This window comes from Pistacia vera, unplaced genomic scaffold (genome assembly GCF_008641045.1).
Source record: "Pistacia vera cultivar Batoury unplaced genomic scaffold, PisVer_v2 Contig1002, whole genome shotgun sequence".
Taxonomy (NCBI): domain Eukaryota; kingdom Viridiplantae; phylum Streptophyta; class Magnoliopsida; order Sapindales; family Anacardiaceae; genus Pistacia; species Pistacia vera.
The window spans coordinates 537,159-562,407 of NW_022195031.1; the positions used below are offsets into that span (position 1 = coordinate 537,159).

General features: G+C 38.9%; 1 protein-coding gene across 1 annotated transcript; it reads right to left on the reverse strand.

Annotated features, from left to right (window-relative positions):
* Nucleotides 1–15,110: 15,110 nt before the first annotated feature.
* On the reverse strand, nt 15,111–16,539 carry LOC116136735 (ubiquinol oxidase 2, mitochondrial-like). Its single transcript, XM_031422431.1, has 4 exons — nt 16,129–16,539; nt 15,918–16,046; nt 15,329–15,817; nt 15,111–15,246 (listed from the first exon to the last, which is right to left on the reverse strand). Exons 1-4 carry the CDS (start codon nt 16,420–16,422, stop codon nt 15,187–15,189), a joined length of 972 nt encoding a protein of 323 aa, XP_031278291.1. The 5' UTR covers nt 16,423–16,539; the 3' UTR covers nt 15,111–15,186.
* Nucleotides 16,540–25,249: the final 8,710 nt, after the last annotated feature.

A 25,249-nucleotide genomic window follows, 5' to 3' on the forward strand; every position in this document is an offset into this window, starting at 1 on the left:
TGAGAGAAATACACGAGGGAATTTGCAGGAACCATATAGGGGGTAGATCTCTAGCTTACAAGGTGCTTTGCCAGGGATATTACTATCCAACAGTTTATGATGACATAACAAATTATGTCTGCAGATGTGACAGATGCTAGAGATTTGTAGATATTCCATGGGCTCCACCGCAAGAATTGACCACTTTTACAAGCCCATGGCCATTCGCGATCTAAGGCATCGACCTTATCAACATATTGCCTCAGGGAAAATGGGGCGTTAAATTCATGATAATTGTCGTGGATTATTTCACCAAGTGGACAGAAGCCGAACCACTGGCAACAATAATGTCGAGCAGGCTGAAGGATTTTGTCTATAAGAACATAATTTGTCAGTTTGGGATTGCCCACACAATAATAACCGACAATGGGAAACAGTTCGACAACGAAGATTTCAAGACCTTCTACGAGCGGCTCGACATCATGAAGAGTTTCACTGCCATCTATTAGCCTCAAGCCAACAAACAAGTAGAGGCTATGAACAAAGTAATAAAGCACACCATAAAGAAGAAGCTCGATGACCTTAAAAGGAGATAGGTTGATGAGCTGCCAGAAGCTTTATGGTCCTACAGAACGACTGCCAGGAGCTCAATGGGCAAAACCCCATTTTCTTTATCTTATGGATGTGAGGCGATGGCCCCGGTTGAAATAGGAATCAATTTGTTCTAAAGAGAAGTCTTTGACGAAGGAGCAAACGAAGACCATCTCCACTTGAGGCTAGACCTAATCGAAAAACATGGGGCCAAATCTCAGTTGAGGCTCGCCTCATATCAATAGCGAGCCAAGCGATACTTTAATACCAAAGTCAAAAATAGAGATTTTGAAGTGGGAGATCTAGTCCTCAGAAAGGTCGTCCAGGGTACTCAAAACTCGAACTTCGGGGCACTTGGTCCCAAATGGGAGGGTCCCTTCAGGATATCCGAAAAGCTCGCACCAGGATCTTTTCACCTGGAACGCCTCAATGGCGAAGAAATAATGTGAGCTTGGAACACCAAGAACTTGCGAAGGTATTACCAATAAGCAGCTTGAGTTTCACTTGTTCTTATATTTTGCATTCATGTTCGTTGTAAGGCCATTCACGACCAAAATACTTGATCAAGAAACAAGGTATTATTCATTATTTTCTTTGATTCATTGTTAACATCTTAAGACCATTAGCGTTTTACTAAATTGGGACCTAAGCGATGGTATTCTAAAAAAACTCGGAGTCAAGAGTCTAAGAAAGGCAGCTTTTCTTGAACAAGCCATGCCAAAATCCAACTCTTTGAAGGTGAAACACCCCCAAATCGACAAAGTTAAAGTTGAAATTAATTTCAAGGAAAAACACGTCGAAGGAAATCGGCCTTAAGCTGACACCTGAAAAAAAAATTGAAAAGGGCGATAAAGTCTGAAATCAAGGTCGAACGGCGCATAAGATCTCATCGTACGAATCCGAAAAAGCTTATTAAGAAGCGAGCTACGCATAACTTTAAGCGAATTCGGGTTTTGGTGTTATAAGTCGTACTAAGACGACAAATCGACTTCGTAGAAGTATAATAAATAGTGTTCGACATGGAAACGATAAAAGTTTCTTTCATTGATTAAGTTTAATTATAAACGCAAAAAAAAAAAAAAAAAAAAAAAAAAACTCTTCAGGTGGGTGGGGGAGTAGGAGCTTCAACCTCGACCTATCCAAGAAGGTCCTCGCCGAGAGGAAGAGATGACTTGTCCACATGAAGGGCGATGACTTCCTCTCCAAGGTCAGGAACCTCAACTAGTGGAATCATGTTTAGGGGAGTTGGATCCTCAACCTGCAGCTTGGGCTTGGCCTCCCCTTGGTCCTCGCCCTCTTCCTCGGACTCGTTCGAGTAAACATAGGTCTCCCCCCAAGCTTCAACCTTCATCTTTTCCACTTCGTTTTGATAAGCTCGAGGAAGGAAAGAGAAGTCGATTGAAGGATAGGCTTCCCAAAATTTTTGGACAAGGAAGACGGATGTCTCCCAGGCTTGAGTAGTGATGGCCTTGTTCAACTCATCAATCTAAAGCCTGAGTTGTCTAGCCTTAACTTCGGCCTACTGGCGGCCTGCCACCTCCCGGTCAAGGTCGAGCGAAGACTGTTTGGACTTGGCCTCCTAGCTCACGATAGCTTTCTGAGCCAAGGATAGCTCAGAGTTCAGTTTGTTGCTGACACCATGCTATTGTGCTAAAGCCTCCACAATCTCTATTGCCTTAGCTCCCACCTTAGCTTCTGCCTTAGCCTGAGCAGTGTCGCTCACTTTAATCTTGTTAAGGAATTCCCTTTCCTTGACCTAGAAGGTTGCGACCTCCCCCCTGAGTGTTAGTGTATATTAGTGTATGCCCTAGAAACCATTCGTGTTGTCGGTTTCAGAGCATTTTGTCTTGTATCTATATATATCATAAATAATAGAAGAAAGAGTTTCTTCAATTCATATATGTAAATTGCTTCCTTTATTCAGTCATGCATTTAAATAAAGTATGTATATGTTGTCCAATGATTCATTTAATAGGTAAATGAATTATCGAAAAGGTCCCCTAACGGAAGCAATATAAATTTGGGCACCTATATTGCACAGTAGGAACCGGATGCTCCGAAAGATATCATGGTTGATATAAGTACGGATACGATGATAGTCATGTCCTGGGGCATTGGTATGATTAACGGTTGGTGAACTGTTTTTCAAACGTGACCGAATAACGACAAATCCTTGGAAAAGCAGTAGTCCATGATTTATCGTTTGGTTATATCGTGCACATGTAGTTCCTTTGACCTGAGACATTGTAGTCGGATCCGATATGGAGGCTATGGTTCATATGGTGTATAAAGTACAGACTAATCATGTTTCTACAATAAAGCCTATTTGGTCATGCGTTGTTCATATGCGAAACGAACGATGGTCAAGAGAGGATCCATTGACTCGGAATATAGTTCGGAGTACCGCTGACTCCATCCGGATTTGAGTTCCTAGACGAATCGTAAATGTCAGAAAACTGAATCCTGGCCAGAGTCTATTATTAGTCATACAAAGTAAGTTTGTGATGACAAGTTTCGGACATATTGATCGACAATTCGGTAGAAGATCGGTTTAGGATTTTGACGTTCCATGAATCCATACTCGATTAGGATATCTCAATGGAGGGACTTTACCTACATGGTACGTATGATCTGAAATGGGTTTCGATGAAGTATTTCTTCATCGGGTTTAGGACTATGGCACATTGCTAGATGTTTACCATAGTCGTTGGGCCTCCGGACAGGTTTTCAGATTCATCTAGAACAGGCCCCGCGTAATCCACGGTGGACCTACATGGTCACACCAATAGCCTGAGAAGTTAGAGAAGATGAGAGAGAAATTGTATCCGAAGAGGGCTGCACCTTCGAGGGTAATAACGGGATTTCTATGGTAATAGTTACATAGAAAATTTGTGACATTTTAAGGATTAAAATGGTCAAGCAATAATTAATTTATTTAATTATTATATCTTAAATGTTAAGATTAATGAGATGAGCAAAAATAATGTTTAATAGTTAAAGGGTAAAAGGGTAACTTTATGGGTTGTCATTGTAACTAGTTTAGTTTACATGGGCCCTTGAATAATATTGATTATTCAAGGGTAGCATAAAAATTCGTGGGTCCCTTTATAAATAAAGATTTTATTGGGCTTTAGTGAAAAATAATAATTACAAAATTGCCCAAGTATATAAATGCAAAAGGTTGCTTTTTTGTTCATAACACACATTGTTCACTCAAAGCAAAACCAAAACTCTCTCTAAAAGCCACGACCACTCTCTAAACCACTCAAGGTGTGTTAAAGTGTGGGGTCTCATTACTTTGGCTAATCTTCATCATCCAAACCAAAGGAGTAGGTATAATCTCTTTTCCAAGCTTTGTTTTTAAAACCTTTTTCTTGAATCCATTTTTTGCTTTCTCTCCATCTCCACCACTCTTCTGCATGCATGCTGTTTCTTTCAAATGGTATCAAGCTAAAAGCTCCTTGCATGTCGAATTTATAAGCTAAAATGACATTTTCCATGTGTTCATATGTTCATCAAACTTGGTTGAGTTTGCATGTTAGTGATAGGTTCAAAATGTTTTTTTCATAGTAGATCTTTCATGCATGTCTCGGCCATACATAGATCAGAGGTATATTTCATTTTTTCTTCTCATTCTTATATGTTTTGAATGATGATAATGGTTTATAATGACATCCTTAGTATTGGATAAGTTGTTTTGATGTACATAGCATGTTTGATGCGTGTATGTCTCGGCCATCTCTGTGTTTGGGAAAACATGTTTTTCTTCTTGCTCTAATATGTTTGGTATGTTAGATATGATTTAAAGCATGTTTGAATGTGATTATTACATGAGATGTTGAAAACTACAAGATCGCTATTGTCATTTTCGGCCATGACTAGTTTTGCCATAAGAAATGCATTTCATTCTGTATGATGAATGAGGTTTTAGGAAATTTGTGCAGATTATTCATTTAGAAAAATGTTCATGCATGTTCATTTCATTACTTTGATTAAATGGTTTTATGCTGACATGCATAAATTTGTTATCTTTAATTGATTAAAGTATGTTTTGCATGAATGTATGCAAATGTTGCAAGTGTTTAGTGGTGGATTTGATGTTGCATAAAGTTATGGATTATTAATCATATGATGAATTGTGATATTATGTATGTATGATGGTGGTATTTAATGTAGGATGTTTATTTGTTAAATTATCTTATAATGCATCATGCATGACATAAATTATTATATTTTTGAAATGTAATAATTGGTTGTTTGAATGTTTCAAAAATGATGATCAGATGACATGATTGTCTTTGAGAAGATAAATATTCATACAAGGTATTACTTTAGCTAAAAGTAACTTGTGTTCATAGAATGATTACTCTTGGAGTGATAAAACCCATTATCTATGCCATGCATGACTTTTGTAAAAGTATTGAAATGATGCTAAAATTAATAATATATCTTTGGGTGGAATATGACAAAAGTGTTTGTGAATGATTCTATAAATGTGTAATTGTTGCATGCCCCAAAGTTATGAATTATATTACCCATAATATATATATAATACTATTAATACGTTAGATATATTTTATATTTTATATTTAGTGAATTATCTATATTTAAATATTGTTTATATTCATGCCTTTAAATAATTGTTTATATATTTGGTATGAATGTTTAATATTTATTTATGTGATGAATGAATATTAGCTTAGAGGGTTGATCATGGGCGCCTTTGGTTTTCAAATATGTAAAAGTATTTGTAATATTCTTTTATTAAATAGCTTGTAATAATTAAATTTTATTTATTTATTTTAATCGGGCCTGCGTGCCTAAGATCCAATATGTAATGGAATCGCTAGACGGGAACCGAAGAGCATCCAGATGACGATCCAATCGAGATATGTATATAGGGTAATTAGTTTTCCTTTAGTGTATTTTCGAAAAGCCCATGGTCAACCCATGCTTTAATTTATCTATAGTTGATATGTATGAATTGTTAATTAAACATGACATGCTAAAATGAATAACTAAAGGTTTAAACCTAAATCTCCCCATTTAAAATTATTAATCCAAGTCTCCCATTGTAGGATACTAAATTCTTTGATATAAATTTAATATCCCAAGATTTCTATTATGTGAGGGAACAATCTTTATATCCATAGAATTAAGTTTGATGTTGTTCTTGGATGTAATTTCACCTTGACCAAAGATCTATATGTGAGACATGATGAAATGCCATCCTAAGAAAGCACATATTTCGGATTTAACTAGCCTAGGGTACCAAGAATTCTATTAGGTGAGGTATCCGAAGCTAGGATAAGGATATGATCAAACCTTATATAGTGATATAAAAGGAAAAGAGTTTCCTACCTTATTAGACTTAATTAACCAGAATTCTATTATTTGAGGTTATTTGAATTTGATAAGAAATTGATTCCCCACATAAAAAATTAATCCAACGAAATTTCCGGATCCTATTAAGGAGTGTAGGACTCGAATAAATAGTGGGAGCTAATTGATTATGCATTAAAAGGTTTAAAAGATTACAAGACACTAATAAATTATTTTCTTTGCAGTTTCATCTTTGTGACAATAATCGAAAAATGGCCAACAAGTTCTCCTAAGGATAATGGACAATAACATGTTAACCGGACCCAACCTAAAAAGTTGGCTAAAAATCTTAGAATTATTCTAGATTTTGAAAGAATTGCTTATGTCCTAAAGCACCTCTTCCACTTGATATTGGACGGATGCTCCACAAGCTGAGCTTGATGCTCTTGAAAAGGGAGAGAGGATAGTAGGAGGGCTAAAAATTACATGTTAGCCTTCATGAATAGAGAACTTCAAACTAAGCATGAAGAGGTTTCAATGCTTGTGAATCCTCTAAGCTCTACAAGAGTTTAGACGAAACCCAAGAGTGGTTGAGTATGAATTGTGTGCATCCCTCTTTAGCATGAAGTTGAGGGAAGGGGAACCTCCAGTGATCATACTCTTAAAATGATCAATGGTTAGATCGACATATGGATATGGGGTGGTCATGCCAGACCGCCTCAAAGTGAATTTTATTCTACAATCCCTTCCCCAAGTTATAAACCGTTTTATAACTAACTCACTCTCAATAGGATTGAGAGAAACCTCTCGGAACTGCTAAATGAGCTTAAAGAATTTCACAGACAGAATGTGAAGGAAAGGACATGAGGATGTTTTTGCCGCCCCACTAGCAGGGCCAATAAAAAGCCCAAGTGCTACCAAGAGAGGTCCAGAGTTAACCCAAATAAGATCTTCAAGAAGCCAGCGCAAAGGCAGAGAAGGCCGATGCAAAGGGAAATGTTTCCCTGTGGAAAGATGGACACTAAAAGAACTGTCCTCAATACCTGAACATCTGAAGAAAGGCAAAGGAAAAGCAGTACGAACCAATGTCTTATGATTGAATATGAATTAGTGTTATTCAGATAGTCATTCATGGATATTGATTCACCAGCAACATCTCATTTTGTATGTCTTTGCAGTACTTCAGAATAGTCTGAGGTGACAAAGGCGAGATCATTTTGAGGATGGCAAAGGGCACGAATTGCAGCCAAGGCCATGGGGACTTACCCACTCGATAAGATACCTCGACATGTTTTTGAATTTGTTTAAAGTATTGTACTTTGAAAAAGCCACTAGAAACATCATTTCTATTTCTCTTTGTGTAAAGCAGGTTATTATGTACGTTTAATGGATAATGTGTTCAATACATTTTGGAAATTTTTTTAGTTGGTACGCTGTGAATACAAATGGTTTGTATGTCTTAGAATTGAATACTATGCTTCAATCAAACCATTTTAATAAAAGAACTCGATCTGAATCAAATCCTAAATCTATGGCATCATAGATTGGGTGCATATAGGAGAAGAGATTATACAGCTTCGAGAAAGTGGGATCCTAAACTCATTGGGTTCTGACCCTATCCAACCTGTGAATCATGTCTCCAAGAAAGATGACCAGTCTCCTCCTTAAAGTAAAGAGAGCGACTAAAAACTTTTAGAACTCATACATACAGATGTGTGTGGACCATTTAGTACTTTAGCTAGGGGAGGATTTGAATACTTCATTACCTTTACAGATGATATGTCACGATATGGTATTTGTATTTAATGAAATCAAATCTGAATCCTTTGAAAATTCAGAGAATTCAAGAATGAAGTAGAAAATCAAACTGGAAAAGTATTAAAATACTACGATCAGATCGTGGGGTGAATACTTGAGTACAGAGTTTCAAGAGTTCTTAAAAGAAAATGGGATCATCTCACAATTGACTCCTCCTTTATACACCCCAGCTTAATGGAGTTTCTGAAAGGAGAAATCGTACCTTATTGGATATGGTACGATCGATGGTGAGTTTTACAGACTTACCAATGTCTCTGTGGGGTACGGTCTCCAGACCCGCTGTGCACATCCTTAATAGGGTCCCGTCTAAAACTATCCAGAAAACACTGTATGAGATATGGTATGGAAACGTCCAAGTCTGAATTATATGAAGATTTGGGGCTGCCCACTTATTTTAAATTGGTTAAATCTGATAAGCTGGAATTTAATCGAGAAGGGTTGGTTCATTGGATATCCTAAAGATAGTTTAGGATATTGTTTTACTTCCCAGTGATCAAGAGTTTGGATCAGTAGAATGCGCGCTTCCTAGAGAACGATTTCTTGGAGCGGCGGCGTGGAAGAATATTGAACTCAAGTAAGAGTTCGAAGAGCCAAAAACCGAGATTGCTGAAGATGGACGTCCACTCAGCGAACCTCAGTACAGATCTATGGTTCTAGTACGAAAGTCTTCTAGAATGTCGAAACCTCCAGAGAATATAGGTTCCTACATGAGCAAGATTTGAATCTTACTAGTGGGATAGATGATCATGGTGATGATCCTAGAAGCACGAAGAAGCAATACTGGATAGATATTCGAAAATGGCTGGAAGCGATGGATTATGAGATAGAGTCAATGCATGCCAATCAAGTATGGGTGCTTGTGGATCCACCAGAGGAATAGTTCCTATAGGTTGTAAATGGGTCTACAAAGAAAAGTTGCAAGGATGGGAGGTAGAGACCTTCAAGCTCGACTGTGGACAAAAGGTTATACTCAGAAACAAGGATTGGATTGTGAGGAGCTATGATTAAATCCATCCTTAATGCTAGCCATCGCAGCATACCATGATTATGAATTTGGCAGATGGATGTCAAAACAGCTTTCCTCAATGGGTTTATTGAGGAAAACATCTATATGGAACAACCGATAGGTTTTGTATCCTCTGCTGAAGACATAAGTTATGCAAATGCATCGCTCATTTATGGATTGAGCAAGCTTCAAGAAGCTGGAACATTCGTTTGACGACATAATCAAATCGTTTGGTTTTGTCAAGAATCCGGATGACCCTGTGTATACAATGGGTTAAAGATCATGCCATCACGTTTCTCATATTATTGCAATGACATACTTTGATGGGAAATGTATAGGCATGATACGAGAGTTAAGGTTGGTTTTCAAAACCTTCTCGATGAAGACTTAGGAGAAGCGACATATGTCCTTGGCATTCGTGTCTTATAGTAGAACAAAAGGGTAATTGGATTATCCCCAAAATTGTACATAGAGAAAATCTAAAAAGATTTAGCATGGAGAACCTAAGAGAGTTCTTTTGCCCTTCACTCACGGTCTTCATCTTTCTAGGAGATGGGTCCAAAGACCGATGAAGAGCAGCCGGATGCGTAATGTGCCTTATGCGTCTGCCGTAGGTAGCTTAATGTACCAATGCTATGTACAAGCCTGATATAGCTTATGCTGTGTGTTACGAGCAGATATCAGTCAAACCCAGGGGAGAAACATTGTCGGTTGTAAATCGATCCTTAATCTTGAGAAGAACTAAGGATCTAGTTCTGAGTTATGATGTTCCGAGTTAACATTCAAGGATACTCAGATTCTGATTTCCAATCAGTATTGATGATAGAAAGTCTACGTCAGGGTACTTTTTTATATGCAATGGAGGTGCTTTAGTTGGAAAAGTTCCAAACAGACAACCCAGCTGACTCCACTACAGAAGCTGATACATTGCTGCTTCGGAAGCAGCAAAGAGGCTTTTTGGATGAAAGTTTGTAATTGAACTTGGTGTGGTTCCGAACTGGCTTACCCGATAAGCTGTTCTGTGACAATACTGAGCTATTGCACAGGCAAAGGAACCAAGGGCACACCAAAAATCCAACACATTCAGCGTAAGTATCATATTTTGAGAGAATTCGTTGAAGCTGGAGAGATTTTGATCTGAAGACTCCTTCAGCAGAAAATGTAGCTGATCCATGACTAGGCGATGACACTGAAGCAATTGGACCATCATCTTGAGAAGATGGGTATGAGATACAACATCGAATGGCTTTAGTGCAAGTGGGAGTTTGTTAGTGTATATTAGTGTAGGCCCTAGAAACCATTCATGTTGTCGGTTTCAGAGCATTTTGTCTTGTATCTCTATATATCATAAATAATAGAAGAAAGAGTTCTTCAATTCATATATGTAAATTGCTTCCTTTATTCAGTCATGCATTTAAATAAAGTATGTATATGATTGTCCAGATGATTCATTTAATAGGTAAATGAATTATCGAAAAGGGTTCCTACGGAAGCAATATAATTTGGGACCTATATTGCACAGTAGGCCATACCGATGCTTCCGAAAGATATCATGTTTGATATAAGTACGGATGACGATGATAGTCATGTCACTGGGGCATTGGTATGATTAACGGTTGGTGAATTGTTTTTCAAACGTGACCGAATAACGATAAATCACTTGGAAAAGCATGTAGTCAATGATTTATCGTTTGGTTATATCAGTGCACGATGTAGTCCTTTGACCTGAGACGGGTAGTCGGATCCGATATGGATGCGTATGGTTCATATGGTGTAAAGTACAAGACTAATCTGTTTCGTACATAAGCCTATTTGGTCATGCGTTGTTCATATGCGGAAACGAACGATGGTCAGAGAGGATCCATTACTCGGAATATAGGATCGGGAGTACCGCTGACTCCATCCGGATTTGAGTTCCTAGACGACAATCGATAAATGTCAGAAACTGAATCTCTGGCCAGAGTCTATTATTAGTCATACAAAAGTAAGTTGTGATGACAATTTCGGACATATTGATCGACAATTCGGTAAAGATCGAGTTTAGGATTTTGACGTTCCATGAATCCATACTCATTAGGATATCTCAATGGAGGACTTTACCTGCATGGTACATATGATCTGAAATGGGTTCGATGAAGTATTTCTTCATCGTGGTTTAGGGACTATGCACATTGCTAGATGTTTACCATAGTCGTTGGGCCTCCGAACAGGTTTCCAATTCATCAGAACCAGCTCACGGCTAATCCCGGTGGACCTACTGGTCACACCAATAGCCTTGAAAGTTAGAGAAGGATGAGAGAGAAATGATATCTCCGAAGAAGGCTAGCACCTTCCGAGGGTAATACGGTTTCTATGGTAATAGTTACATAGAAACTATTTGTGACATTTTAAGATTAAAATGGTCAAGCAATAATTAATTATATTTATATATTATTCTTAAAGTGTTAAGAAAATGAGATGAACAAAAATCCTTTATAGTTAAAGGGTAAAGGGTAACTTTATGGGTTGTCATTGTAAACTAGTTTCGTTTACATGGGCCCTTGAATAATATTGATTATTCAAGGGTAGCATTATAAATTCTGGGGTCCTTTATAAAATAAGATTTTATTGGCTTTGAAGTGAAAAATAAATATTACAAAATGCCCAAGTTATATAAATGCAAAAGGTTGCATTTTTGTTCATAACACACATTGTTCACTCAAAGCAAAACCAAAACATCTCTCTAAAAGCCACAACTACTCTCTAAACCTCTCAAGGTGGTGTTAAAGTGTGGAGGTCTCATTACTTTGAGGCTAATCTTCATCAATCCAAAGCAAAGGAGTAGGTATAATCTCTTTTCCAAGCTTTGTTTTTAAAACCGTTTTCTTGAATCCATTTTTTATGCTTTCTTCTCCATTTCCACCACTCTTCATGCATGCATGCTGTTCTTTCACTGAGCCGGTTGAGCTCAGTGCTCTTGGCCTCCTTCTCATTCTCTGCAAGCACGGCCTTAGCCAAAGCATCCTCCTTCACTATCTCTGCAGCCTGCCATTTCCGGTGGTTCGCCTCTAAAGTGTTGTTGCATTCCTTGTACAGAAGTCTGCTCGCTATGGCAACCTGAAAAGAGGAGACGAGGAGTCAGTAAGAAGCAAGAATAACATGCAAAAGAAAAGGGGGCACGAACTACCAGTACATTCGCCGCGTAGCTGCAGGTTAAAGACAACATTTAGGAAGGAGACGAGTCCCTGACGGCCGCGAATGTTCACAGGATGACACAATCCTTGGCCACCACGACCCCAACAGCTTAGGCCGCTTCATCTGTCTCCTTACTCTTTGGTTGGGATAAGCCATGTTTACTCCCCTAAAAAGCACCTGCCTCGCCAGCAGGAGCAGATTTTTTCTTGCCCAAGCCTTTGGCCGCTTCTTTTCGAAGGTTGTTGGCTTGCGTGACAACTTCTTTGCCTGAGCCAATTTGTTGCTCGAGTGCTTTATTTTTTCTCGAGCATCCAGTTGGCTCGGATGTCTTCTTCACTAGCCCCTTTCGAGGCTCCGTAACGCTTTTCCCTCCAACTGCCTTAGTGGCAGTCGCAGGCTTCTTCGTGCTTGGCCCTCCCCCAAGCTCACCATCAGCACACTTCGAGCTGGCAATGTCTATGGGTTGCTTCATCCTCGAAGTAGCCGAAGCCTTCGTGACGGCCGCAGAGGTAGCCGGTTTCTTCTTTTTCGGCTTTTTGGCCCATATTTTTGCAAGGAAAAAGGCAAACGAGTTAGCAATCTATTTGTGTGGGAAAGCAAGCGCAAGCAAGTAACAGCTTAACCTTTCTCCAAAAGTGCTAGAAAATTGGTCTTCTCCCGACAAAAGCCGTACGCTTTCAGGTGAGGAAAGGTAAAAAGCTCATTAACATTACGCTGATCGTCCAAAAGATCACTAAAACGATGCAGCTTCTATAAGCTCGCAGTTGGAAGATAACTCTGCTTGACGTTAACTACAAAAACAAGACAGGATGATCAGTTAGAATGTACAACTCGAGAACAATCCTTGCACGAACACGGGAAGCCCGAGCCTTACTCACTTTCACAGCGAAGACACCAATCTCTCGGGCTTCATAGAAAAAGAACTGTGAATCCCAGTGTGGAACTTTCTTCGAGACGTCGACCAACTTGTTAAAACGTACTCTCCTCGCTTTGGAAAGGTGGTACATCTGGTCTTGCCCCTTTTTGAGCCTATGCAAGTGAACAAACTCTTCGACAGACGGCTCGCCCAAGTCAGCGATCATGTACGCGATGTACATTGCGATAATGATCATGTAAGAATTGGTCATCAGTTGAAGAGGAACAATGTCGAATCGCCTCAACACGTTATCGATGAACTAGCGCAGGGGAATGGATACCCCTCACCTAAGAAGAGTCTCAACGGTGGCTACCTATCTATGTGAGGGTTTCTTCTAAAAATATCCCCCCAGAACCATCAAGTTAAGCTGGAGTGTGTAGACTGCTCTTATGTGTTCAAGATCCCTGAGGGTGATCGAAGATTGTGGTTCTCTTAGTAGCCTATGGGCTGGAGACGGCGTTAGGCTAGCTGAATCAAAACACGATCGAACAAGCCCACAGCGTCGGGGTCTAAGCTTCGAGCGATGAATTCTTCAGAAACCTCGGGGGACACATCCCCAAGCACTGTCGAGCCTACCGGCAAGTCGAACATTCGGTCTATGGTACGACTACTGGATGAAGACATGATTGTAGCTCGCCTCTAGGTACTTGAAAAAAGAAGCGAACATGTATTAGAGCTAGAACAAATTGGCGACCATTCCACACTCGCTTCTATTTTAGGCACCCGAGATAGCTCTTGCAATACAACGAACGGATGCGACCTACACGGGATACCTGCGGCCACCGCATTGAACCCCTTTAAAACTTGAGACCGTCAGAGATGCAACCAAAAACCCTACTAAAACCTTAAAACATCCAATGTGGCCACTACAGTAGCCACCCTTAATTTGACGCAAAAATCAGAAAAATAGAAGAAAATAAGGAAAAGAGCCTTATCGGAATAAGAAAAGTGTTGGGAACTCGTGAGAAAGACCACCACAATGATGTAAGAACAACAACGAAGGAGAATTAGAGTCAGAATAACTTTCAGAGTGACTATTTTGAGGTTTTTTGTCACCTTTTATAGTGGTTTGCATGGGAGACGAAGAGGCAGAGTTTAATCGTGGCCCTTGACTTACAGTCAATCCTGACCCTTCGATCATCGAGCAATCTCAACCCATAGATGTGGCCACGTGTTGACCATCCACGAGGAGCGATGAACCATTGGATTGTTATAATAATAATCGTCGCTGAACGTCGCCTTGACTTTGCGCGTGAATAGCTGACGTCGCCCACGCGCGACGAAATGTAACTAACAAAGGCTGCCGCATTTAATGCGGCACGACCACTCATAAATTGCCTGTATGCCCTGACTATTCATATTCTGAGTTTTGACAAGTACCATGAGGAATAAAGATCTAAGTGTGAGGTACGTCAGCCAAGCACAAGGTCGATCACGAGGGCCTGGTCGGACACGCGCTCGGAGACTCATTGTTGAAGTCGAACTTGGCATCAGATCGAGCAATAGTCTTCGAAGCCCGAAACAAGCATTGAACACTAGGGGGCAGATGTTGTGTGTGATTTTTTCGCCAAGTTCGCGCCAACTCGAGAATATAGCTCGACCTAGAATGAGCTCGATAACTATGATTGATCAACCCAGCATAAGTTAGTCGTGAACAATTCAAGTAATCATTCAATCAATCCCCAGATTACTTCAGATCCCAGATATTACGGGAATGACTAGATCAACAATAATCACTGCACAATCACAACGCCCAGTTGCGAGGATATTGGAATTATGATTCGAATTAGTTGTAATCCCCTAAATTTCGTTTTTTTCCTTTGTATCAATCTTGTATATAAACCATCTTAAACAATGAGGAGTGGGTTACGAATTTTAGATAAAAAAACCGCATTATAAGCTCTCACAACAAATACAAAAACACAGATGACGTAGGCTATTAACCTGGTTGAAACACTTTAAAAATCTCTTTGTTCTTAGTTCATTTCATTCATATTCATCGCCGATTTTCACTAATCACGTGCACATCGGTTTCGACTCCGGCAAGGTCGATCGGATCACGCTGGTTGGTGCAGAATTTTGTATCAACAAATACCATTAATTTCTTATAAAAAATTCCTTTAACTAATACAAGACAAATGTTAAGAAATATGCTCAAAACGGTAAGAATAAATGTTAATTTTTTTACTTTGACTATGAATAACTGAATTAAATGGAATGAATAATTGGTAGAAATATGTATATTAATTCGAAAAAAAAATATTTTAATTTAAAAAAGATTACAACCTTTTATACAAATTATAATTAATTAAAACACAAAACTTCATTCATAACATAAGAATTTTTACATGATAAATAGTCCTTGAGCATTTGGATCAATTTAATGATATCCAATCGGAGCTGGTGCGTCCTTGAGCTCATGTCCTTGACATTGAATATCCTGCAATGCAAGTAACAAAATCAATCAAGAAATTAAAAAAAAGAAAAATCACCATTAGGAAAATGAAGGGTTCTTGCTTTACCGATGCATAGTGGTTAAGGTCGCGGTGATGAGCCTCATCGGCTCTGATGACCACAACAACATCTCGGAGAGTTGAATCCGGAGGCAAACGCCAATAATCAATGGCGATTGCAGGAGCGGGGACATTTTCAAAGCTACCATTGTCCAAATCCTTGAGGAATTCACTGTAAGATATAACTGCTTCTTCTTCCAAGTAGCCCACTATGCGGTGAGCGAGCTTTGGAGAAGCTAAATACGCCAGAAAATATGCATTGAAAAACACTCCCTGGACTGCAAAAACAAGGGCACGTTCATACCACGCAGGCTTCGCTAAGTCTATGAATGTCATCAAATGCATTCGCTCGTTTTCGGCTTCTTCGAGTAGAGCTTTTATCCATCCTCCGCTGTGTTCGAATCGCCTCAGCGATTTGCAATGCAAAAGCATCCCTCCAACCATTCCAGGAACTGCCGCCACTGTCTCTAGTAACATTGCGTGACACATGTGGCGCCTCTGCAGGCATTTCCAAGTTGTAATTTTTCACCATGAAAAATTAACAGTATTGAATCTTTAGTGTTATTATATCGACATTAATTAAGGATCGTATTAGTACCTGAAAGAATAAATGAGTCGGGTATTTGAGAGCCTGGACAGTCCAATAAGCAAATTTATCCCTGAAGTTTTCTGGTTTATGGTGCCTTGTTTCATCAATGGAGACGTCTGCCGTGTAGGTCTCCCAGGGCTGTCAAATTTGAAGCATGTTAAAAATCAGCCAAATAATTTGTTTTAGCAATGAATTAAACTACAATTACAAACACACTAACCCTGAAGCAGTTCCATTTCCAGGCTGAACCGTCTTCTTTAGTCAGCTTAGCGGGTGCCACGCCCCAATAGCTAGGAATGATCTTATCATTCTGCTTATCAGAGCTGATAGAGTTATTCTTCTCGTCCTTTGGCGAGCCATTGGGGGAAACTGAAGTACTCAAATTCCGAATCGCGAACGCAGGCCTCAGTCTGGCAAAGGTTTGGGTGGTTTCAGAAATGTTTACTGAGAAGCCGCGAGTACCAAGTTGAGATATAATCGACCTGGATAATTTTGCTGCAGTATGATGACTCATTTTCAAAGCTTTTGAGATATAAAATTGGAAAATCTGAAACTTGAAGGGAAGATTTTTTTTTTTTTTTCTTTTTCTGTAGTTTGAAGGTAGAAGATTGGTATATATCTATATAGTATGAGTATTGATTTGAAACGACAACGATTTATATTGAACAGATTGGAAAAAAAGGAAGAAGGTTCATAAGTGAACGGTTGAAAGTTCACAGGTGAACAGTCGTAAGTCCTTGTTGGACACGCCTTGTTGGACACGCTCCAATAATCGTGTACTAGTTGACCTAAAATTCAACAAAAATATTTATAGAAAAAATAGGGAATAACGTTATTAATTGGACCCTTAAATTATTTATTATTACTTTGATTAATTCAATAATAGAGAATTAATTAGTAAGAGAGTAATTGGAGTTTTCTATTTGATTTGTCTTTGCTGGTGCAATTGACTTTACAACCAGTTAAGGAAAAGCACGTAGTCACTGAGATCGTAACTTTAAGGTCAAGGTCAATCCTGGTTGCTATAGAAATAGATTGCTATTGCCCCGGTACTTCTTGGTTGCTTCATGTTAATACAAAAATCTACACTAACCAGAAAATTTTGATTGAGCGTGTCGAAACTAGAATAGATGTATGCGTGATTACGGATAACCAGCAGTTGATGAATAATAAATGCAATAAAGTAAATGGCAGAGAGATTTTTATAGTGGTTAGGTAAGTTACAACTTGAGTCTACATCCACTGTTATCTTATTGCTTTTTAGAGCTTACAAAGAACAGTATAATTTCTAGGAAAATTTGCTTAGAACAATTGCCCAACCCCCTTGAAAATAAGCCATGATGGGTTTATATAGCACTCATTTACATGATAGAGTTAAGATAAGATTCAAATACGTATGATTAGGAAGTTGCATGATCTTCGGCTACCTTAGTTGGAATCTAAGTCAATTTGAATATCTTCCTTCCAAATTGAGCCAATCTAAATATTTTCTCTCCTAATAGGGAATTATCCTCTCCGGATTGACTGCACAACAATAGCCCCCCACTTTTTAGAGTGCATAATCGCGCTTCAAAAACTCATGTCTTTGATCTGGATGAGTATTGCACTATAGGCTACAGTCTCGAACTGAAGAGCTTGAATTATGCCTGGCACGATCTAAGAGATCTAAGAGATCTTGAACATGTGATCTCCAGCAAACGACCGAGCTTATGAGCTCAATCAGAGAGAATAAAGAGCTCGATTTGAGAACATAAAGAGCTCGATCAAAGAGCATAAAGAGCTCGATCTAAGAGTGCGAAGAGTTCAATTAGAAAGCTCGGAGAGCTTGATCTAAGAGCATAGCTCGATTAAAAAGTATGGAGAGCTTGATCTGAGAGCATAGCTCGATTAGAAAGTATGGAGAGCTTGATCTGAGAGCATAGCTCGATCAGAAAGCATGGAGAGCTTGATCTGACAGTATAGTTCGATTAGAAAGTATGAAAAGTTTGATCTGAGAGTATTGCTTGATCAGAAAGCTTGGAGAGCTTAATCTGAGAGCATAGCTCGATTATGCTCTCAGATCAAGCTTAGAAAGTTTGATCTAAGAGCATAGCTCGATCAAAAAGTGTGGAGAGCTTGATCTGAGGGCATTGCTCGATTAGAAAGAGTAGAGAGCTTGATCTGAGAGCATTGCTCGATCAAAAAGCATGGAGAACTTGATCTAAGAGCATAACTCAATCAAAAAAATGTAAAGCTTAATCTGAGAGCATAGCTTGATCAGAAAGCATGGAGAGCTTGATCTGAGAGCATAGCTCGATCAGAAAGCATGGAAAGCTTAATCTGAGAGCATTGCTTTATCAGAAAGCACGGAAGTTTGATCTGAGAGCATGGCTCGATCAGAAAGCATAGAGAGCTTGATCTGAGAGCATTGCTCGATTAGAAAGCTTGGAGAGCTTGATTTGAGAGCATTGCTTAATTAGAAAATATGGAGAGCTTGATCAAAAAGTATGGAGAGCTTGATCTGAGAGCATTGCTCGATCATAAAGCTTGGGAGCTTGAGAGCTAGTGAGCTCTTTCTAATCTGAGAGATTTGAGCACGCGATCTGGCCACGTGATTTGAAGCTGAAGATCAGAGTGATCTAAGTGCCCAATCTGAGCGATATGACCATGCAATCTGAGAACTCTGATTTGGAATATGCTTCAGTATTTTGACAATAACTTGAGCTGTAGACCTCATATTTGGATGATTCTTGAACCATTAGAAAGCTCACTTGAAGGGCTACAATTCTTGTGTTTACCACTTAGCCAGATTCAGACTTTATCCTGCTCAGATTTTCACATTTGATGACGTGATTCTAGATTAAGAAGTTGGGATTTGTTGAAGAAGTAGAGACTTGAGGGAAAAACATGGAGAGCTGCTGTGAATCAGGCCCTCCTTCTAGCGCCAAAATGTTGATACAAAAATCTGTACCAACCAGAGAATTCTAATTGACCCCGTCAGAACCAGAATGAATGTGCTTGAGATTACGGATAACCAGTAGTGGATGAATAATAAATGCAATAAAGTAAATGGCAGAGAGATTTTTAAAGTGGTTTGGCAAGTTAGAACTTGAGCCTACATCCATTGTTATCTTATTGTTTTTGAGAGCTTACAAAGAACAGTATAATTCCTAGGAAACATTGCTTAGAATAATTACCCAGCCCCCTTGAAAACAAGTTATGATGGGTTTATATAGCACCCATTTACATGATAAAGTTGAGATAAGATTCAAATGCGTAGGCTTAGGAAGTTGCATGATCTTCGGCTACCTTAGTTGGAATCTAAGTCAATCTGAATATCTTCCTTCCAAATTGAGCCAAACTAAATATCTTCTCTCCTAATAAGGAATTATCCTCACCAGATTGACCGCACAACACTCCATATTGCTACTGGCCAAATAGTATCTAGAGATGATAATAAAAAATCAATGGAGTTGGATACTTAGAAAAACTCGATTCTATCGGGCCCATAATGAAAGATTCAGCATGCATGAAGAGTGGTGGAGATGGAGAATGAAAGCATGAAAGCATGGATTAAAAAAAGGGTTTACATGCAAAGCTTGGATATGAGATTATACCTACCTGGCTTTGGATGTGAAGATTTAGCTTCAAAAGGATGAAACCTCCACACTTTAACACACTTGAGGGATTAGAGTGGCCTTGGCTAGGAGAGAGAGCTTTTAGTTTGTGTTTGAGTGAACAGTAATAATGAACAAAATACAACCTTTTGCAAATATATACTTGGGCTATTTTGCAATTATTTATTTTTCACTTCCAAGCCCAATAAAATCTTATTTTATAAAGGGACCCCATGAATTTAATATGCTACCCTTTGAATAATCAATATTATTCAAGGGCCCATGTAAACTAAACTAGTTTACATTAACAACTCATAAATTTACCTTTTACCCTTTAACTATTAAAAGGTTATTTTTGTTCATCTCATTAATCTTACACTTAAGATATAATAATTAAATATAATTAATTATTGCTTGACCATTTTAACCCTTAAAATGTCACAAATTATTTTCTATGTAACTATTACATAGAAATCCCGTTATTACCCTCGGAAGGTGCTAGCCCTCTTCAGTAATCATTTCTCTTTCTCATCTTCTCTAACTTCTGAAGGCTACTGGTGTGACCATGTAGGTCCACCGTGGATTAGCTGTGAGCCGGTTCTGGATGAATCGAAAACCCGTCCGGGGCCCAACGACTATGGTAAACATCTAGCAATTGCCATAGTCCCTAAACCACGATGAAGAAATACTTCATCGAACCCATTTCAGATCATACGTACCATGCAGGTAAAGTCCCTCCATGAGATATCCTAATCGAGTATGGATTCATGGAACGTCAAAATCCTAAACTCGATCTCCTATCGAATCGTCGATCAATATGTTCGGAACTCGTCATCACAACTTGTTTGTAGACTAATAATAGACTCTGGCCAGAGATTCAATTTTTCGACATTTATCGATGTTCGTCTAGGAACTCGAATCCGAATAGAGTTAACAGTACTCCATCCTATATTTTCGAGTCAATGGATCCCCTCTGACCATCGTTGTTTCCGCATATGAACAAACGCATGACCAAATAGGCTTTATTGTACGAAACATGATTAGTACGTAATTAACACGTATGAATCATACGCATCCATATCGGATCTGACTACAATGTCTCAGGTCAAAGGACTACATCGTGCACTGATATAACCAAACGATAAATCATTGACTAATGCTTTTCCAAGTGATTTGTCGTTATTCGGTCACATTCGAAACAAAAGTTCACCAACCGTTAACCATACCAATGCCCCAGTGACATGACTATCATCTACGTCCGTACTTATATCAACTCATGATATCTTCGGAGCATCCGGTATGCCTACTGTGCAAATAGTTGCCCAAATTTATATTGTTCCGTAGGGAACCCTTTCGATAATTCATTTACCTATTAATGAATCATCTGGACAATTCATATACGTACTTATTTAAATGCATGACTGAATAAAGGAAGCAATTACATATATGAATTGAAGAACTCTTTCTTTTATATTATGATATATATAGATACAAGACAAAGCTCTGAAACCGACAACACGAATGGTTTCTAGGCCATACACTAATATACACTAACAAACTCCCACTTGCACTAAAGCCATTCGGTTGTATCTCATACCCATTCTCAAGATGATGGTCCAATTGCTTCAGTGCCATCGCCTTAGTCAGTGGACAGCTACATTTTCTGCTGAAGGAGTCTTCAGAATCAAAATCTCTCCAGCTCCAACGAATTCTCTCAAAATGTGATATTACGCTGAATGTGTTTGGATTTTGGTGTGCCCTTGGTTCCTTTGCCTGTGCAATAGCTCCAGTATGTCACAGAACATGCTTATCGGGTAAGCCATGTTCGGAACCACACCAAGTTCAATTGAACTTTCGCATCCAAACAGCCTCCTTGCTGCTTCCGAAGCAGCATGTATTCAGCTTCTGTATGGAGTCAGCTTGGTTGTCTGTTTGGAACTTTCAACAAAGCACTCCATTGCATATAAAAAATGTACCTGACGTAGACTTTATCATCAATATCTGATTGGAAATCAGAATCTGAGTATCCTTGAATGTTTAACTCGGAACATCCATAAACTCAGAACTAGATCCTTAGTTCTTCTCAAGTACTTAAGGATCGATTTTACAACCGACCAATGTTTCTCCCTAGGTTTGACTGATATAGCTGAACACTTACAGCATAAGCTATATCAGGTCTTGTACATAGCTGCGTACATTAAGCTACCTACGGCAGACGCATAGGACATTACGCATCCGCTGGCTCCTCATCGGTCTTTGGCCCATCTCCTTAGAAAGATGAAGACCGTGATGAGAAGGCAAAAGACCTCTCTTAGAGTTCTCCATGCTAACTTTTAGCATTTTCTCTATGTACAATTTTGGGGTAATCCAATTACCCTTTTCGTATCTCTATAGACACGATGCCAAGGACATAGTCGCTTCTCCTAAGTTTTCATTGAGAAGGTTTTAGACAACCAAGCCTTAACCTCTGTCATCATGCCATATCATTTCCCATCAAAAATGTCATCTACATATAGTATGAAAACGTGATGGCATGATCTTTAACCCATTTGTATACACAGGGCTCATCGGATTCTTGACAAAACCAACGATTTGATTATGTCGTCAATCAATGATCCAGCTTCTTGAAGCTTGCTTCAATCCATAAATGGATCGATGCAATTTGCATACCTTATGTCTTTCAGCAGAGGATACAAAACATCAGTTGTTCCATATAGATGTTTTCCTCAAAAACCCATTGAGGAAAGCTGTTTTGACATCCATCTGCCAAATTCATAATCATGGTATGCTGCGATGGCTAGCTTATACGGATGATTTAATCTAGTACAGGCGAGAAAGCTTCCTCATAATCCATTCCTGTTTCTGAGTATAACCTTTCGCCACCGTCGAGCTTTGAAGGTCTCTACCTCCCCATCCTTGCCAACTTTTCTTGTAGACCCATTTACAACCTATAGGAACTATTCCCTCAGGTGGATCCACAAGCGACCATACTTGATTGGCATGCATTGATTCTATCTCAGAATCCATCGCTTCCAGCCATTTTCCTGAATCTCTATCCAGTATTGCTTCTTCATAGCTTCTAGGATCATCACCATGATCATCTACTCCCACTAAGTAAGATTCAAAATCTTGCTCATGTAGGAACCCTATCTCTCTGGAGGTTTCGACATTCTGAAGACTTTTACTGGAACCATAGTATCTGATACTGAGGTTCGTGAGTGTGGAGTTCCCTCTTCAGCAATCTCGGTTCTTGGCTCTTCGAACTCTTCCTTGAGTTCAATTTTCTTCCAACGCCGCCTTCCTCCAAGAACTCGTTCTCGAGGAAGCGCGCATTTCTATGATCCAAACTCTTTGATCACTTTGGAAGTAAAAGCAATATCCTAAAATCTTTAGGATATCCAATGAACTGACCCTTCTCGGATTAACATCGCTTATCAGATTAACCAATTTAACAAAGCTGTGGAGCGCCCCAAATCTTCATATAATTCAGAACTTGGACGTTTTCCATGCCATATCTCATACAGTGTTTTCTGGACAGTTTTAGACGGGACCCTATTAAGGATTGCACAGGGTCTGGAGAGCGTACCCCCGAGACATTGGTAAGTCTGTAAAACTCCCATCGATGTACCATATCCAATAAGGTACGATTTCTCCTTTCAGACACTCCATTAAGCTGGGGTGATAAGGAGGAGTCAACTGTGAGATGATCCCATTTCTTTTAAGAACTCTTGAAACTCTGTACTCAAGTATTCACCCACAATCTGATTGTAGTATTTTAATACTCTTTCCAGTTTGATTTTCACTTCATTCTTGAATTCTCTGAATTTTCAAAGGATTCAGATTTGTATTTCATTAAATACAAATACCCATATCGTGACATATCATCTGTAAAGGTAATGAAGTATTCAAATCCTTCCCTAAAAGTACTAAATGGTCCACAGATGTATGTATGAGTTCTAAAGTTCTTTAGCTGTCTCCTTACTCTTAAAGGGAGACTTAGTATTAGTATCTTTCCTTGGAGACATGATTACAGGTTGGATAGGGTTCAAAACCCAATGAGTTTAGGATCCCTTTCTCGAAGCTGTATTAATCTTCTCTCTCTATAGACCAATCTATGATGCCATAGAATTTTAGGATTTGATTCAGATCGAGTTCTTTATTGAAATGTATTGATTGAAGCATAGTCATCAATTCTAAGACATACAAACCATTTGTATTCACAGCTTTACCAACTAAAACATTTCCAAAATGTATTGAAAATTCATTTCCATTAAACAGTACATATAACCTGCTTTACAAAGCAGAAATAGAAATGTGTTTCTAGTGGCTTTTTCAAAGTACAATACTTTAAACAAATTCAAAACAGTCCTGAAGTAGTCTTACTGGGCAAGCCCCATGGCCTCAGTTGCAACTCGTGCCCATTGCCATCCTCAAAAGATCTCGCCCTTGTCACTTAAAACTATTCTGAAGTACCTGCAAGACATACAAACATGAGATGTTGCTGCTGAATCTAAATCCAGGAATGACTATCTGAATTAACACTTAATTCATATTCAATCATAAGACATTGGGTCGTACTGCTTTTCCTTTGCCTTTCTTCAGACTGTTCAGGTATTGAGGACAGTTCCTCTTCCAGTGGAAAAATTTTCCTTTGCATCGGCCTCTCTGCCTTTGCCACTGGTTCTTGAAGCTTTATTCTTGGGTCCAATTGGACCTCTCTTTGGTACATTTGGGTTTTTATTGGTTGCCAGTGGAGGCGGCAAAGACATCTCATGTCCTTTCCCTTTCACATTCTGCTATGAAATTCTTTAAGCTCATTTAGCAGTTCAGAGAGGTTTCTCTCAATCCTATTGAGATTGTAGTTAGTTATAAACGGTTTATAACTTGGAGAAGGGATTGTAGAATCACAATTCACTTTGAGGCGGTCTGGCATGACCACCCCTATATCCCGTCGATCTAATCATTGATCATTTTAAGAGTATGATCAGCTGGAGGTCCCCTTCCTCTAACTTCATGCTAAAGAGGGATGCACACAATTCATACTCAACCACTCTTGGATTTTCGCTATACAACTCTTGTAGACTATGAGGATATAAGCATTTGAAACTCTTCATGCTAGTTGGTTCTCTATTCATGGAGGTAACATGTAATTTTTAGCCCTCCTACTATCCTCTCTCCACTTTTCTTTTAAGAGCATCAGCTCAGCTGTGGAGCATCGGTCAATATAAGTGGAAGAGGGGCTTCTAGGACATAAGCAATTCTTTCAAAATCTAGACAATTCTAAGATTTCTTAGCCAATCTTTTAGGTTGGGTCCGGTTAACAGTTATTGTCCATTATCCTTAGGAGAACATGTTGGCCATTTTCGATTATTTATCACAAAGATGAAACTGCAAAGAAAAGTAATTTTATTAGTGTCTTGTAATCTTTTAAACCTTTTAATGCATAATCAAATTAGCTCCCACTATTTATTCGAGTCCTACACCTCCTAAATAGTCCGGAAATTTTCGTTGGATTAAATATCCTTAGTGGGGAATCAATTTTATCAATTCAATTAACCTCCACATAATAGAATCCTTGGTTAATTAAGTCTAAAAGTAGGAAACTCTTTTCCTTTTATATCACATATAAGGTTTGATTCATATTCTGTCCTAGCTCGGATACCTCACATAATAGAATCTTGGTACCCTAGGCTAGTTAAATCCGAAACATGTGCTTCTTAGGATGGCTTTTCATCATGTCCTACA